Raw genomic sequence first — 18984 nt, forward strand, 5'->3', positions numbered from 1 at the left:
CATGAATCGGTTTTCCTTCTTCGCCTTGATATTCTTACCGTTTCTGTTCGAGACCGTGTCGCTCAAGAATTTGTCACGCGAGACCTCGGAAGACAAGACTAGACGATACGAGATACGAGACGAGATCAGGAGAGAAGGTCATAAACGCTCGTCCCTGTTATTCCAACACGCGATTATTCCTTTCTTCGTGCGCGAGGAGACACCGAGAGAAATATTTTACACAGTGACACACACACACACACACATACACTCTCTCTCTCTCTCTCTCTCTCTCTCTCTGTCAGTTGCGAGAATATTCCTTCAGAGACAATTAATTTGTTTGTGTTCATCGTATTTCCGGAGAATAACGTGGAGTGCGCACGTTGCGCGCGGATTTTTCCTCGTGTTCCAGAGGGAAAAATACAAAGAAACAAAAAGGCAAATGAAAAGCGAAAAGAAAAAAGAGCAATCAGAGAGGTACGCTCCGCTACAGTTGTTGTCCGTTGTCGATCTAATGTCCTGCTCTATTAGCTCCGGAGACAGAACGTGCGCGAAATGCAGATAAATGCGCGACGCGAGGTATGCAGCAGCGTAACGCATGCGTAACTCTCAATCGCTTTATTTAACTACTCATTCACCGTGCAAAACAAGAAGAATCGGAGCTAGAACTGAGATTAAACTAGGGATTTTTCAAACGCTGTGCAGCTGTGATTTGTTGCTTACGCTCTGTGCGGTAAACGTATGAATAATCAAACACCGGATGCCGGATCGTGCACGAAACAATGTGTATCTCGCGTAAATATACTTTCAATTTAGAGAACGGAATGAAAAGAGATAAGTCCAGAGTAACATCACGAAAGTGGAAGCTAAAACATCGTGAGAATCATACAGAGATCAATCATACAGAGATATGCTGGATGAAAATGCAAATCATTAATAATTACGGTTACGGTATGAGTCGCGATAGATTTCGCTGCAAAATATAAGGAGAAAAGACAAATGAATGTGTCACATCCGCGACTCGATCCAACGTCCGTACGGCTTGCATCTCTCTGATCGAAACTACATGAGAATTGCTAGTTATCTATGTTTATCTGTGCGTTCTGTTGAACGAACAAGAGATCAGCACGGCAAGAAAGGGAGGCGTGCCTGAAAACTGTACGTGTACAAACATGCGCAACATCGTTGCTTTTCCGATTTTTCCATACGACACCGGTACACAACCGGTTCGTGCCAGTTCATTTTGGTTTCAGAGATTGACCGAGGATGGAGCAGTGTGTTATCGACCAAGTGACAAGAGAAAGAGGGGATCGCTCGACGCATTCGAGTACAGAGAGGGACGCGTGGTGAACGCGGAAAGCGAGGTGTTTTCAGACAGAGGAAGATACAGAGAAGAGAGAATTCAGCACCGGAGGATGCGCGGCGTATTCGCGTTGCGAAAAAACTAAAGCTTCCGCTTTCCGATGGAAGCGACGGTAGCGAGACCGCCGCCGGAGATTCACAAACGAAACTCGTCGATACAGGTCGTTTTTTTGCTTTTTTCCTCTCAACATTTTTCTACTATTATTCTTATCATAATTTCAATTGCATTCACTGTATCTCTCTGTGAAATTAAGATGTGTGGGTATATTTACACACATACGCAATTGGTGGAGAGAAATATTTTTAAAATCTGTATTGTAAAAAAAAGTCTGACATATAAAATGCATCAATAAAATATACATATCCATAAAAAATAGAGGAGAGAGAGAGAGAGAGAGAGAGAGAGAGACCCGCTCAAATAAGCTGAAAAAAAGAGATAAATTCGAGCTTAGCGAGCATGAGCAGTTCTCTTTTAGCAGAGAATATCTCTGTTTCATACTTCTAACAGTCAGTTACATCTATTCTCGAAGATATTATCATTGCTTCTCTGAACTGATATTTCTTCGAATCAGTAAAAATGCTTCGGTCACTCAAGACGGACGGACGGAAGTCTTCGAGATTGCCATTAAACCCGACAAATCATGATTGAATTAGCAAGAGGCCTCAAACTTTGCGATGTAAGAATGACAGATTCAACCCTTCGTCTGGTGAATTCCGAGATAAAAATTTGGATAATCGTTCACATCAAGAGAAGCACAGAGAGATCTTGTTGTACTAAAATTTTTTAATAGTTTTCTTCTTTTTTTTTTTTTAAGTAACCGTTGCATTAAAAGCTTAGTTTTTGAACGAAGCGTGAACTTGGCATCTTTTTATCTCTTTTTTTCTTTTTTCAAAAAGACCAACGCGACTTTATATTATTGGAAATACTTGGAAAGATTATGCGCGGATTACACATACAAGCTCTTTCCTCTGCAACGGGAAATTCCAATTCCAGAAAGCACCGTGCCTGAAACGGTACGATGATATTAAAGGTGTCGCGAGATCCTGCATAATCGGCCAGCTCGTTATTTCATTAGCGACACATCGGAATAATCGGAATGAGGCGCGAGTCCGTCGCTGGTCGTCCGGTCGAGCACGTCGAGCATCACTGGTGATGATGCTCATTCAGAATCGTAAAAGTTATATCTACGGCTGATGATGACGACGACGATGACGACGACGACGACGACAACGACGACGACGACGACGACGCGCGTTGTAATTTTATTGCAAAATTTCAGGAAGCGCCGTTTTAACGCTGATGACTCGCGGCGAATCACAAATGAATTGTCGTCGGTAATCGACGTCCATAAAACGTCGCGTACTTAGCGCTCGCGCGCGTGCACACTGCTCGCCATTACGAAACGAAATCGCAAGAATGCATCGTTTCGGATGCTCGATATTTTATCGTCGCGAGTGAATGTCTCAATGGAGACTCGATTGTTGATCGATGAGCGTTGATATTAATGACGAAAAATTGAAATCGTTGGAAATAGGTGCAAGTGGAAGACCGAATTGAGCCGAGCTTGCAAACTTACGTCTTAAGGTCAACACATGTACATGTACATCAGAGATGTGCGAATCAAGAATTTTTATGTCGAATCGAATCGAATCTCATTTTCTAAAATCGAATTCGAATCGAATCATTAAAAAATTTAACATGACTATTAAACATACAAATAATGATGGAAGATTTTTATATGAAAGGGAATATTGATATTGTAATATCTTCATAAAGTAAAATATACATATTAAATAATATATATATATATAATATATATATAAAATATATATATTAAATATTTAAAGTAATTTATAATTAAGTTATTAATTATAAGTTAAGTTAATTACAAGTTAAGGGTTCAAACATACAGGCCCAGATGGCCCGTTTTGTAACTGATGCACGCAAACGATAATGTATTTGATTCCTATTCGAATTATTCGGATTCGAATCATAGAGATTCGGATTCGAATCGAATTCGAATAATTCGCATATCTCTAATGTACATACATATGTATGCCGATTGGACAGAAATACTTTCTATTCTATCGTCGGAGTAGGTTCGTAAAACTTGTCTCAGTGCGTTTCCCTCCCTTCAAATTTCGTCTCTTCCATCTTTCGCATTCCATTTTTTTTCTTTAACTACAAAGCAGATACATATGTGTGCGCGCGCATACACGGTGTGATATCTTCCATCCAGAATAACATTTCATTAGTCTGAAAATAAATCTAATGCGATAAAGCTGTGCGCGGAAGCGAGAGAAAATACGAGACCGACCAATTTAGTGTATAATGTGTGTGTGTGTGTGTGTGTGTGTGTATCGAGCGTTTTATTTCAAGATAGGACTTGCGCGCTCTGAACCGCCAGCCCTTAAATATACCATGGATATCGATCGTCGATGCTCGAGTTTTCCTCCGGCTGAGAGTGTGTCCGTTATGTGTACGTATGCGCTATTCTGAGGCTTATTATTACTCGGAAATAACCGAATGGCGTCGATATTACGAAAAGAGACAAATCCAAGTGAATTAAAAAGAGCAAGAAAATAAGACGAGATTCGTACGAACCGTTGACCTGCCGCCGCTGACGAAAAACGTATCTCCGCGTGACGAGTTGCCTTGTCAGCAGAAAACAAAACGTCGACGATGAGTAGTTGACCAAATGTATTAGTATCGAAAAGAATCAAGCAGTATCACGATGACGATAACGACGATAACAGCGATGAGAGCAATGGAAATGGTGAAAGCGAAGAACGCAAAGCGTGGACACAAGACCGAGGAACAAGCCCGTCTCTGTCTTCATCGATTTCCTTCGACGTTAACTAGTACGGAAGAAGAGAGAATAATGTGTGCCGAGTGCGAGAGAGATCGAATTAACCGGCACGTGATCGAAACATCAGCTCAGGTAAAGGGTGGGACGTGATTTGGGAGTGCTACGGAAAAGGACTTTGATGGCGTAATTCCAGAGATTCTTTTAATTCAGTTCAATTTCTACTTCTTTCTATTAAAAATCCTTCCTCAGGGGATAAGGATGACTTTAAGTACATAAAATAAAATATACGGGATCAAGTAGGAAACCATTTGTATCGAAATGCAGTTATTCAAGCGTCGAGAAAAAAGTCCAATTCCTTTCGTCTATGTTCAAGGTTCGGTCAGAAATGAGCGAAAACGTAAGTATAATTTCTCCGTCGCCAAAGTTCACGAACTGTCTGAAACCTATTGACGGAATCATTAAAAAATTATGCGGACTGAAAAAGCACCCGTTCAAGACTATCGGAGGTGAGATCGCTCTGCTTGGTTTTTACAAAAAGAACGAAATCTGAAATATGCAGGTACTTCGACGAGGAGAGTCTTCGAAATATTCTGAATATTGTAAAACCTTAGATCAGATAGTAGACAGTTTGTGCCGGAATCCCGACCGGTCGAAGGTAGCCTCAAGTATACGACGAGGTTGCCCCGAGGACACAAGCCGTCTCTTAAACTCCTCTTCCGGTAATCCTCCGTCGCAACACCATCGTCTTCGTTTACACTAATTTCATATTTTATGCAGAACGAAGTGACGGAATTTCGATAAGATTACAACCTCCGTCGAATAAGTGCGCGCGGTAATTCGCAATGTTGCAGTTGCAGCATATCGAGATTCTCGGTCGATCCTACCGAAATATACAAGCTGCTACTTAAATCACCCTGATCTTTAATTAATTTCACTGCGTTTCCCCGTCGACTGATCGTCGATACTCCTCTCTATTCTGTCTTTTCCGTTTAGCGAAGCCGCACGCAAATTACGTCGTCCTATTTGCCGTTTCCTTTCACGAGGGATTAATGATAGATGGAAATATCATTCGTCGTGTATGTATTCGCCATTACTATTTATCCAAGCGAGAGGCACCGAACCGCCTAACGAGAATATCATTCGACAGATTGAATTTTACTACCGTAACGTACTATGGTAATAGACACGTAATAGATAAAATGTCAAGCAGAAAAGAAAAACACACGGTTGAGAGATGATTCTGACATTACGGAAAAGGACGCGCTCGGATGATCTCGAAACCGGATATGGAAATTGCACAAATTCCCACGCGTGAATTGAGCATTAGCGCAGCACGTTACTATCGCGATACTTCATCTTGGATTCATGTGTGGGCGTGTTCATTAAAGATCGTTCGTCAACACACATTCTGAATAAGATCAATTTTTATATTAGATATTTAGAGAGAATTTATATTTAAAGAGAATATTCAGAGAAAAACAATCTCTTGGAATTTGCGTTCGTCGCTCTATATGTATCAGAAAAAAATATAAGATTGGAATAAATATATATATCATAAATTTATCACGAAATTCCAATAAATGGTAAAACATCTCTGGCAAGGGAATGTTCTCTTAAAAAGGATCGACCTTTTCAATCGAACATGATGCTCCGAAATGCTCACAAACCTGCGTACGGTAGCTCGTTCATTCAAACCTCTGGTTACACCAGAGTTTTGTCTCACCACCGCTTCGATCCGAATATTATTACGATATTATTTCGCGAAGAAGGAGGTGAACAAGGAGGGGGCAGGGGGAAGAAGGGGGAGGGAAGGAGAGAAGGGGCAAATGGAGATGGAGGAGAAGAGTCACTGATCTGGCGTTTTGACATTGTCCTCTTCAACACTGGTCGCAGACGGTCATTCAGATGTCACTTGCGACGTTATGTAATAATATCGAATGGACGGTGCGCTGCCCTTCCGGAGCTATCGAGTTTAGAATCGGGTATTATGTCTTGAAGAATGTCAGAGAAATTTGAATGGATTCACTTTCATACTTTGATTTATATGCCTTCTAAAATCCTAAAGAGGAGTCCCCTGTAAATCCTAATCCCACCCTGAGAAAAGCGAAACAAGAATTGAGTCTTTCGTGACTGGTGCGTGTATCTTTTTATTAAGTGACACTAAAAAGGAAGAAGCATCAAGTTTAAGGAAGATAATACATCTACGTGCGAATTTTAATTCCAATTCACCCGCAGAATGACCTAAACCAGTTGTGCATACACTGTTTGCACAAAAAATAAATTGGATAAAGTTAAAAATTAGCAATCACCACAAATTATAATGTAATGTATTATTTCTTCTTTTTTTTTTCACGAGAACACGACATTATTTATTTCGTTGACCTCAGCAGCTCCTTGCATATTAAGCACCTTGCTAATTCCTTGGACTGCAATCTTTTCCGGTTTTCAACTAACCGTTACAATACCGCTAAATAGTCTTGTTTACAGTTGTTAACGTTGTTAACGTGCGTATCACGAGAATAGGATTATCACTTCAGGATGTCAAAGGCTCGATGACATTGAGCCACAATTGCGCTCTTTATTGAACCCCCTTCGATCAGATCAGGATTAGTGTCGTATACTTCTATCAGTCTCACGACGAATCTCGATACGGATATGGCGGAAGGGTGTAATATGCAATCAGCGACCGAGACAATTAATGAGAAATCAGCCAAAAACCCCGCTGAGAAACAGCCAAGAGTGAGAGCGGAAAAGAACGCGACGAGATGGTGGAGCTCCTGATTGAGGGCGTGTCACTTTGGTCCTTCGACATACGGTTTTCATTTTGATTATTCGCACAAATTACTATTATTTGCTTCGAGAGATCCGAGGCCTAAGACAGCAGAGATGACGAAATAATCCCCAATTTCGAATACGATTCGAATGGTGATTAACAGACCTAACCTAAGAAACCTAACCTAATTTAATGGAGCCGTTGCATCAGCAAAAAAGCCACCTTCTGGAGCACCACCGAAACGACCAACAGTATCAGAGAGCACTTGGCCGTAGAGTTCTACAAATTGCACGATGAATCGAGGCCGTAAGTTTGTGACGACAATGTCGTTACACGATACGATGTGTACGTCTCTCTTTCACACACGCGCGCGCACGCACACACACACCACACACACACACACACACACGCACGCACCACACACGCGCGCGCGCGCGCACACGCATACATACACACGCACACGCACACATACACCGCATATGTACATCATCACGCTTTCGCAAGACTGCTACTCTTGAGCTGTTCGATATCGTCAAAGAATGTCGGCGGACGAACTCAACGCAGTTTCAACTCGGTTTAATCGAAAAACGTCAATGTTAGGTATTCAGTAATCGTCGCAGCAAGAATTTAGTTGTGTATACGTTTAACAAAACGACGCCATCACCCTTGTCTTATTCCGTCCGATATCGGCCATGGTATGTCAGCAGTTGAGAGAGAGAGAGAGAGAGAGAGAGAGAGAGAGAGAGAGAGAGAGAGAGAGAGAGAGAGAGAGAGAGAGAGAGAGAGAGAGAGAGGAGAGAGAGAGAGAGAGAGAGAGAGAGAGAGAGAGAGAGAGAGAGAGAGAGAGAGAGAGAGAGAGAGAGAGGAGGAGAGAAGGAGAGGAGAGGAGAGAGAGAGAGAGAGAGAGAGAGAAGGAAGAGAGAGAGAGGCAGAGAGAGAGAGAGAGGAGGAGGGGGAGAGAAGAGAGAGAGCGAGGGAAGACAGGAGGAGAGAGAGGTAGAGAGAGAGAGAGGCGAAGAGAGGAGAGAAGAGCGATCTGGAGATCTCGGTTCGTCCTGAATCGATGGAGGAGGGCTTGATAACACCCGCAAGTGGTCGTCATTGATGTTAACTGCGTACGATGAAGATAGACTCTTTCAGCCTTTGAAGATATTAGAGCCGAGCAGAGAGGAAAGGGCGAAAAACCAATTCCTAGTCTGGAGATTTCTGTCATGTATTTTCTTACTACAGGTAGTAGAGGAAGTTTCATGAAATTTTGATTTTGATACACTAGGAAGGTCGTAAAGTATTAATCTTGGTAATTTGAAAGACCTCACTTTGATTAACGTGATCCCAGTGAATGGGTAGTTCAAGGAAGAATATGGAGGGAGGGAGGGAGGGAGAGAGAGAGGGGGAGAGAGAGAGAGGGAGAGAGAGAGAGAGAGAGAGAGAGAGAGAGAGAGAGAGAGAGAGAGAGAGAAGAAGAAGGGGGGAAGGAGAGAGAGAGAGAGAAGAAAGAAGAGAGAGAATATATACGATTCTACTTTGCCCTAAAAGAGCTTACGTGCGGCCGCAGTGAGTTCGTAGTGATTGAACTTTACCACGCTCTATAAATAACGATCGTCCATCCTTCCGCTACTTCCACATCGCGCGTAATTAATCGATCCGTCTGAAGAGTCAGAACCTGGAAATAAAACGGCGACAAGCACACGTCTGTATCTCGTTCCGTCGCTTGTTCGTTTTGAATTACGTGTCACGTGAGTCGAGAAGTTAATCTTTTGTCTTGTGTCAGAACGGCGTGGCGGCGAGATTCGGGCGAGAGACGACGTACGGATTTTGAGGCTTCCACTCGAGAGAAGAAGAGAGGCGCAACCTTGCGACCCACCAACGAACGGACTTGCGTGCCCACGGCGCGCAATCTGCGCAGAAGCGCGCTGAGAAAATCACTAAGCGTATTTGCATCGGGCGGAACGAACGACAAGATCGAACAAGATCTTCGCGACCGCGGCTGATATTATCTTGAGATGATCGGCTGCAAGCAACGTTCCATGGGCGATATCTATAATTGACGGCTGAGGGAGTGACTTCCGGATGAAAGTCGCTTTATACGAAAAGACGACCAAGTCCGGTCTAAACAGAAATTTCGGTAACAGACGGAGTCGTACGATGCTTTCAGCAGACCGAGATAATTGTTGCAAAAACTGTCGATGATTTTTCTTCAAAATCACTTAAATGAGAGAGAGAGAGAGAGAGAGAGAGAGAGAGAGAGAGAGAGAGAGAGAGAGAGAGAGAGAGATTTAACCATCCGTGGCCGCATTGACATTTTGGCGAGCAGCAAGATGACGTATGATTCTGTCAGAGAAGAGGCGCGTGCGTGAGAAACTGTGACAGCGTACTTCAGTCGGAGGAAATTTTCCGACAAAACTAGAAAGAGAACTTTACAGAAGATGTACAAGTAGAGTACTTCAAAATTTTACCATGGGGTTAGGTACGACGAATCAGCGAACGGAAGGAGAGAGAAGCTGCACAGAAGCAGCTGGCAGCGGAAGAAGCAAAAAGTGCAAGGAAGTTTTCAAGCATATATTTCTCGCTTTTCTGATAATATAATACTGACAGAACTGATCATTGAGAAACCCCACAGAAATCCGCAAGCGACACACACACACACACACACACACACACACACAGAGAGAGAGAGAGAGAGAGAGAGAGAGAGAGAGAGAGGAGAGAGAGAGAGAGAGAGAGAGAGAGAGACAGACAGAGAATAAAAGAGTAGGGAAGAGAGAAAAAGAGGGCGACACATAGGCGAGAAAAAGAATGAGGAAGAATAGTAGAGATAAAGGAAGAGCTAGAAAGAAGAGAAAGATAGGGATAGCAGAGCTTTTTAAAACTTCCTTTCTTACACACACACACACACACACACACACACGTTATGTCCTCCTCTCTCTCTCTCCCCCTCCTCTCTCTCTCTCTCTCCCATTTTATCCTGTCCCTTAGATCGAAGTGCCTGTTCGATAGCAGACAGAAACTAGCCTTTTTCATACCCCCCGCTCTCCCATTCTCTCTCTCTCTCTCCCATTCTCTCTCTCTCTCTCTCTCTCTCTCTCTCTCTCTCTCTCTCTCTCTCCCTCTTTCACCATCCACCTCCCATCTATTCTATTTCGTAAAACTGAATTCGACCTGCGCTTCCACCATGACGAACTACAGAGACGAAAGCTCCGCGAAGTGTGTTACCGAAATGTTATGTCACCCGCGAATACTACCACTCCAGATCTGTCACTCAAATCAGCTGTGTCCAAGCAAACGGAGACAGTCTGCTACCACACTGTCTGCCTGCTAGCTGCAGTAAGCGTTCTCGTAAGCTCCGTTCTCCGTTCTCCCGTGCGAGCCCTGACAGGAGCTTTCCGCACGATCTGTTAAAGGCCGCTGTGCTGCTAGCAGCTTACCTCTTGAAGCGCACGACAATCGGTCTCTTTTATCTCTTTTTTCTTTTTCACTCTATCGTCCTCGCTCTCCCACTTTCTCATCAGAATTCTAAGCACAAACCTTGTCACCCATGGCTGCGGCGAGCGGTATTCAGTGAAACAGAGGATTTACAACGCGACTTCAGGTGGACCAGAGACTGACTGGCGTTTTATGTCGCCGAGGACCGCTGGCATCATCGACCCGTATTCCCCACCATCGCGCATCTACCCCCGCCAAACCAAAGCGCCCCACTCCTTCCTCTCTAGCCCTCTTCTGTGTTACCAACGGTGTTCATCCCGAGCGTCATGACCCATCTTATTTCTCTCTCTCTCTCTCTCTCTCTCTCTCTCTCTTCTCTCTCTCTCTCTCTCTCTCTCTTCTCTCTCTCTCTCTCTCCCTCTCTTTCTCTCTCTCTCTCTCTTAGTCGTCTGATCGCATCTACATGTAGGATGAAGAGTGAAAAATTCTTTTTTTCCTCAAATCCCATACGTGAAATGAAGAGACACGTCGAAAAACCGGGATTGAAAAATCGATGCAATTCCCTCCGGTCCAATTTCTTTGGTCGTTACTAACATATGCGTACTAGCGAAAGGAGAGAGAGAGAGAGAGAGAGAGAGAGAGAGAGAGAGAGAATTATGTAGAGAACGGTCACCTTCACCATTTACGAACGTACGAATCATTTACCATACGGCATAAAAATTTAAATCGACAAAAAGGGCAATAATTTTAATGACTCGACTGGAAAGAGATCGAAAAAATTCCTAATTTTAGCTGAGTTTCTAGCATTTCACAAATTTGATCTATCATGCGAATAAAGTAGTGGTAGATCTGATTTTCAAACGAGTTGTCAAAAAACTTGTCATTCGCGGTGACACAGGAAGTTACGAATGTCCATGCCAATTAACAAGAGTTACCTAGAAGCTAGAGGGGCGCGCGCGCACGCCACCACCCAGGCGGGCTCGCCATATTCCGCAACCCTCCACCACTCGTAGGGCCACCCCCTGACCCCTTACCTAACATGCCCATCACTCTCTCTCTCTCTCTCTCTCTCTCTCTCTCTCTCTCTCTCTCTCTCTCTCTCTCTCTCTCTCTCTCTCTCTCTCTCTCTCTCTCTCACTCTACGCTCGCCGTAACAACACCCGTTCGCTACCGAGAACCCGGTTGCGCACGCACCCGTTCACTAGCTCCTCTTCGTCGTCGTCATCGTCGTCGTCGTCGTCGTCGTCGTCGTCGTCGTCGTCGTCGTCGTCGCCGCCGCCGCCGTCGTCGTCGTCGTCGTCGTCGTCGTCGTCGTCGTCGTCGCCGCCGCCGCCGTCGTCGTCGTCGTCGTCGTCGTCGTCGTCGTCGGCGCCGCCGCCGCCGCCACCGCCGTCGTCGTCGTCGTCGTCGTCGTCGTCGTCGTCGCGCGCCGCCGTCGTCGTCGTCGTCGTCGTCGTCGTCGCCGCCGTCGTCGTCGTCGTCGTCGTCGTCGTCGGCGCCGCCGCCGCCGCCGTCGTCGTCGTCGTCGTCGCCGCCGCCGCCGCCGCCGCCGCCGCCGCCGCCGCCGCCGCCGTCGTCGTCGTCGCCGCCGCCGCCGTCGTCGTCGTCGTCGTCGCCGCCGCCGCCGCCGCCGCCGCCGCCGCCGCCGTCGTCGTCGTCGCCGCCGCCGCCGCCGCCGCCGCCGTCGTCGTCGTCGTCGTCGTCGTCGTCGTCGTCGTCGTCGTCGTCGTCGTCGTCGTCGTCGTCGCCGCCGTCGTCGTCGTCGTCGTCGTCGTCGTCGTCGTCGTCGCCGTCGTCGTCGTCGTCGTCGTCGCCGCCGTCGTCGTCGTCGTCGTCGTCGTCGTCGTCGTCGTCGTCGTCGTCGTCGTCCAGCGCGACGCTACCGCCGCGTTGCGTCGCGCCGCGCCCCCAAAACGCCAGAGCGCTAGCTCTCCGCGGCCAATGGTTCTCATCGCATGGATCATCGCTGCAGGCGTTTCGACGCATCGACGCGATCATGCGACACGACAGCAACGAATTCGGGGGCCTTTGGGGAACAGCCGAAATTTTTAATAGACTTTAAGGCGAAAATCGGTCTATTCGAGATTACGCGTGGTTTACAGAGGAAATCTGATTACTGCGCGTATAATGATATAGAAACGACACAGAAGTCAGTATAGAAATCACACTTTTCCTCCTTATACATATGGTATGGTTCCATCCGATGATCCATCAGATAATGCAAATTTCTTCTCTCTTTTTTCGCGGGATCAAGAGTGTAAAAATAAGAATAGAGCTCGTAGGGGGGTCGTCATCACGGGGTATAGAAAAGAATGGAGAGGAATTAGTACGAGCTATAGTACGTACTTGACGGTTTAAAGAGTAGCCCTCCAGAGAAATTTTGCCGACGAAGGATGCGGCTTCGGTGGCCAATTAATTGCAGTAAGAAGCAAGAAGTGCTTCGATTCAAACCGGAGAACTGAATGTTTCGCTTCGATTACACGCAATGGTGTCTGTGTATATATGCGGTAAATAAGATAAATAACATAAAGCTCCGGAGAAGACGATGAACCTACTTATCGTATATGGATCTTCGTTCGTGACGAAGCGATGAGCGCTTATAGACAGCCTTTAGGCGCGCTGTCGTCGAAAGGTAAGACGTTGCGACCACGGAAGTATTGTTTTCATTATCCTATATATCGGGACGCGCGTGATTAAAAGTTTAAATAGAACTAGAACTCATTTCGCTCAATGTGTCGAAAAGCTCGTCGAAATGATTTACTTTACGAGAATTTACGAAACGAAATCTCCATCACATTCCATTGATTCCCTGCATCAATCGTTATTGATGTATCAATGATACGACCTCTTGATAGAATGCATCCATTACCCAAATACAGGGTGTCCCATTTTAAACCTCCCAGGCAAATATCTCGAAAAATATGGAAGATACGGAAAAATATTTTAGACAAAAGTTGCATGGTTTTAAGGGGGACATAAAACAACTATATTAGTTTGTTTACAGATAACGCCACTTTCGAGATATTTACTGATCGTTACTTTTCTTAAATGGAAATCCCAATTTTTTATTATATCATCTTTTTCTACCAATTAATTTGGACAATTTTTGTCTGAAAAGAGTAAAAAGGTCTAGTACCATCTTTCCTTCCGATAAACAGTTAGCGAGATATCGTAAGTTAAATATTGAAAAGGTTACCAAGTTTTCCTTAAATATCTAAAGAAATATTAGACAAATAAAAAAATGTTTCAGATAAAAGTTGTCCAAATTAATTGGTAGAAAAAGATGGTGTAATAAGAAATTGAGATTTCTTATTACACCATCTTTATGAAACACCATTTAAGAAAAATAGTGATGAGTGAATATCTCGAAAATGGCGCTATCTATAAATAAATTGATATAGTTGTTTCATGTCCCCCTTAAAACCATACATAAAACACAACTTTTGTTTGGAACATTTTTCCGTATCTTCCATATTTTTCAAGATATTTACTTGGAGGATTTAAAATGGGATACCCTGTATATATAGGTGTGACACATTTCATCATGAATATCAACGTATTAACATTTTATCGTCGGATATTCGTCGCGTATGTATCTCACATTGTAAAAACTGAATATATAAATCTGTAGTAAATCTCTATTATATATAAATCTGAATAAACTCGATACATATCCATTCTTTCCATGTTCTCTGTTATTGGTATCAACGATCCTAATTCCCTGAAGCCCATTACTGGGCGATGAGAGCACGACTATGGCAATCGACACCTGGGATAACAGAGAAAATTCCGAGCGCCGCGACTAAAATGTCAAAGGGATCCTTTATCGCTGCTTGTCATTACTGTCGGCAAAGAAGCAGTCGCTGAATATTCAAGCGGAGAAAAATTGAGAGTCACTGGCAACCGCCACGATCTGTGCTACTGGGCTACGCGTCTGCGCGTGCGCGCGCGCGCGCGTCACACGGCCGTTTTGCCTGTCTGTCTGTCTGTCCGACCGACCGACCGACCAACAGACCCCGACTCTCCACTATTACTCCCACAACTCCCTTTCTTTTCCGCTCGTTTCGGCCGTTTCGTGCCATCTCGCTACCCTCATTGCTCGCACCAGTAGGCCAAGCAGCGCCTTAGATTCGGCCGCCGCCGAGTCTCTTGGTTTACGTGATAATTACGAACGCGAACGCGCCGTTCGGTTTCTCCATGAGAAATTTCCAGCTCCGGAGGTGTATTCCCTCCGCCTTTATTCGGACGGATGACTGCTGAGACAACCCGAGGTCTCTTCTCGTTTCTTCTCTTTCCTATCCTCTTCTTCTTCGACTCTTTCTCCTTCTCTTTCACCTCCTTCTATTTTTAAAAGATATTTGCCAAGTTCGAGGACTTTTTGTCCTAGGAAAAGTTTGGAATTAAGATAACGGATACTGAACACACCACATCCTGCACACGTTGTCCTGGACCTACCGAACCATCTTTCGTATGGAGATTCCTTGACAAGCGCGGAATTGAATTTCTCCCTAACGAAAAAAGTCAAGGAATCGATAGTTTCTAAGAGAAGATCGAATGTACGATAGATATATGTTGTCGACGAGCTATGTTATTTGCTCTACCATTCAATACTTCCGAATGTTAAAAGAAACAAGTTTATACTAGAAAAAAATAGCCAAAAGATTTAAAAATATCTGATAGGTACTAATCACATATTTACTTATCCGATACACACTTTTTTTAAGCTGAGAACGATTTTTTCAAATAAGAAATGTACATCTTTTTAAAACTATAGCTTTATACATGGCATACAGCAAAGCAGTTGTTTATCCTGTTCAAATAAAAAGAAATTAAAACTTTAGTAAATATATTATTAGTAACCACGAAAAAAGATTTTTTTATCGTTAAATTTTTTCTTCAGTACACGTATAAATATTAGAGATACATACATGTGTCATTATTCTTGCTGCGATACTTATAACACGTATATTCGTCCAATTAGAATCAACTCTGTTTCTAATACGTTGACCCGGTTTCTCGCGAGGAGACAATAAACTCCCACGAAAATGGACTACATACTCTACAAATGAATTCAGATACGCGCCCGCTGTTGTATTTAAATATTTATTACTTTGTTAATCTTCCAAATTTTCAATTAATTCAAATCGCTTCAGAGACCAGCTTTTTGAGATCCAGATCTTTGAAAAAATTAAAAAAATAAATGTAATTGATAATTCTAAAGCTCTAAATGAAACAATCCCCTTGATCGCTATTCCTCCTTCATGATAGCTCGTTGAATTATCTCTTGCAATCTGCAAGCATACTGTTAGGATTCCACACGGCGACGAATACACGGCGGCACGAGCGATGACGGAGGTAATTATCCAGTTATTCGAGTAATGAGATGACTCATCGCTAAGACGCGAGACGTCTGGCCGAGACGTTCACCTCTCAACGTACGATCGCTGCTAATTATTTCTTGCCCACCCCTACTAGAAACTGACATGATAAGGAAACGACATAAAAATTCACGAAAAGAGATGTATCGATGTATGTGTGTTTAACCGTGAATTCAAAGCCACACAAAAAAACCTTGGATCTTTCTCCCTCTCTTCTCTAATTACAAAATAAAAACTTTGAAACAACATCCTTTTATGGATTCCCAAAAAGTTCTTAAAAAATGGTTATTTCTGTGATTGTCTGGACAAAACAGACCCCTTAATAACCGATTGACAATTGCAAAAATTGTATACCGAGTTGCATACACTGGTTGAACAGAACGAAGTTACTCTAACGAATTTCGCATATGTTCAATATTCTTTACTCTTTGAGAGTGTCTTGAAAGTCTTGATTAAAATTATACGCGGATTATGGCGCGATTACCGCCGGCAATGCCTTTGCGAGGTTTAATTGCTTCTCGACGAGTCACTTCCCCGCAAGAAATATCGACTAATTATACGTATTTATGTATATTTATGGAGCAGGCAAAAGAAGCACCCCGCGGCTTCTTTTTCACTCGACGATAAGAAATACCATGGCGTCTTTCTCGAAACTTCGAAATGGGAAGCGCGCATGTTTGATGCGTCAACGCGCTCAGAGTATTTTCCGCCTTGGTTTTGTCATCGCTGAAGAGAGCCGCGGATAGGTCACGTGTTGCCGTGAATAAAAAATGAAACGAGGCGGGGGAATAAAATCGTGCGTGCGATCGACCTAGAATAAAAGGCGACAGAGAAAGAGAGATAAAGGAAGAAGCGATGAAAAAAAACATGATGCACGCACGGTCGTGGAGGGGGTGAGTTCGGTCGGTGTGAGGAAAGATAGTCAAATGGAAAATGATCGTGCGTGCAGGTGGTGGTGGGTGATAAAAAATCTTGTCGCGTGACATTATGAAAGCGTTTGTTCGTTCACTCGATAATCCGATGCTGCGGACAAGTCAAAGGGCTAACGTTCCAGTTTCGTTCACATCATCAGACGCGCAGGATTGCTCATATAAAAGTACCTACTTCGTGCGCGCGCATCTCTCTGTGTGTATGTGTGTATGTATAGTCAAACGTGCGTTAATAATGATGCAAGGTATAATGGCCCTGCCATAACATCGATAAAATAAAATTATCAGGATACACGAAACGAGGACATTACGACATTCCGAATGAGAGTCGGAGATAAGAGAGCGAGTGTGAATATAATACGCTTCTTTTCTTGTTTTCCTCTCTCTCTCTCTCTCTCTCTCTCTCTCTCTCTCTCTCTCTCTCTCTCTCTCTCTCTCTCTCTCTCTCTCTTGCGCTGCTATCTCGCCAAACGCTATTTTCATCGAAGATTATGACTCGTGATACTTCTGACGATTATTTGGATGGATAATTCCAACGAATAATTCCTAGCCACACACACACACACAGAGAGAGAGAGAGAGAGAGAGAGAGAGAGAGAGAGAATAAGCGTGTATCATCTCCCTCATTTTTCCTTCCTGTTTTCTCTTGTTAAATTTTCTCTTTCTCTCAATAGAATTAATTTCTAGTAAGTATTAATTCTAGTAAGATTCGATCCACATTTGCGAATTAAAACGCGACACTATGTACACGTAACGTAAAGATACGAGATTCTCCGATTCGGGAAGCAATGGAACGATATATCGACATAGCGATATTTGAGCGAATAGAAGAAAGAAATAGAGAAAACGAGCGCAGCACTATTTACTCGCATCGATTCCATGTAGGTCCGTCCGATCGATACGCGTTAATAGGTTTCTGTCGACAAAGAAATCGATCTTGCCTCGGAGATACAAATACAAAACCACGAGTACTGTTTGAGTATTGCTCGTATTAGGTAAATCGGAAAGTTCCGTCCATCTAGCGGCAAGTAGCTATAGCTAGATATAGCTAGAACTATCGTTAACCTCTAATTTCTAAACGAAGCTTAATGATTTGTTTTGACATCTGTCAATAATATTCAGTACATAAAGGTATACGTTTGCATCAATAACATTGTTTTTTACTGCATCGAAAATATCGAAATTTGAAAAAAGCGTCAAATAAGCGTCATTAACACGAAGTGTTAATCTTTTGCTTCAATTGAAAGAAAACTGCTGCAGCTGAAGCTCATCGAATGCTTATAGAAGTTTATGATGATAATGCTCCTTCCAATAAAACATGCAGAGAATGGTTTCGATGCTTTAAAAGTGGTGATTTTGATGTAGAGGACAAAGAGTGGTCTGGACGGACAAGAATATTCGAAGACGAAAAATTGCAGGCATTGGTGGATGAAGACCCATGTCAAACGCAAAAGCAACTTGCAAAAGCATTAAATTGTGCTCAATCTGTCATTTCTGATCATTTGAAAGCCTTAGGAAAGCCTTAGGAAAGGTTTACAAGGAAGAAAAATGGGTCCCATATGAACTGAAGCCAAAAGACATTGAAAGGCGAAAAACCACCTGCGAAATTCTGCTTGCTAAGTAACAAAGAAGGGTTTTTACATCGTATCATCACTGGGGATGAAAAATGGATTTATTTTGACAACCCCAAACGTCGAAAAACTATTTGTGATCCCGGCCAATCCTGAACATCGACGCCAAAGCGGAATATCCACGGAAAGAAGGCAATGCTCTGTATTTGATGGGATCAGAAGGGTGTGCTGTACCATGAGCTGTTGAAAAGTGGTCAAACAGTCACAAGGGATCTCTACAGAGAACAAGTGATCCGTTTGAGCCGAGCATTGCACGAAAAACAACTAGAATATAAAACGAGACAGCATAAAGTGATTTTGTTTCATAACAACGCTCGGCCCTCACGTCACAAAATCTGTCAAGGAAACGTTAGAAGCACTTCGCTGGGAAGTGTTACCCCATGCGGCTTATTCACCAGACTGTGCCCCTTCCAACTACCACTTGTTTCGATCGATGGCACACGCACTTGCTGACGAATGCTTCAATTCTTATGAAGACATCGAAAAATGAGTCTCTGACTGGATAGCCTCCAAAGATGAGTCATTCTTTCGCTGCGGAATTCGCTTGCTGACCGAAAGATGGGAAAAAGTCATCGCTAACGATGGACAATATTTTGATTGATGTACTTTTTCATTTTGTTTCTTAAATAAAGCCATACGTTTTGCAAAAAAAGGACGGAACTTTCCGATTGACCTAGACAAACGCGATATGTACCGCGT

General features: G+C 43.5%; 1 protein-coding gene across 5 annotated transcripts in view; it reads right to left on the bottom strand.

The window, feature by feature from the left end:
• Positions 1-10562, bottom strand: part of Atpalpha (sodium/potassium-transporting ATPase subunit alpha) — a 53850-nt gene extending 43288 nt beyond the window's left edge. For 3 of the 5 annotated variants that reach the window (XR_003113790.1, XM_025304334.1, XM_025304333.1), the window contains exon 1: positions 10350-10443. Coding sequence is in view for 4 of the 5 variants with exons in the window: in XM_025304334.1 (XP_025160119.1) it covers positions 10350-10430 (81 nt within the window). In the remaining variant the exon portion in view is untranslated. The other 2 variants (XM_011140003.3, XM_011140000.3) reach the window with 2 other exon arrangements.
• Positions 10563-18984: the final 8422 nt, after the last annotated feature.

This window comes from Harpegnathos saltator, unplaced genomic scaffold (assembly GCF_003227715.2).
Source record: "Harpegnathos saltator strain DR-91 unplaced genomic scaffold, Hsal_v8.6 scaffold60, whole genome shotgun sequence".
Classification (NCBI taxonomy): domain Eukaryota; kingdom Metazoa; phylum Arthropoda; class Insecta; order Hymenoptera; family Formicidae; genus Harpegnathos; species Harpegnathos saltator.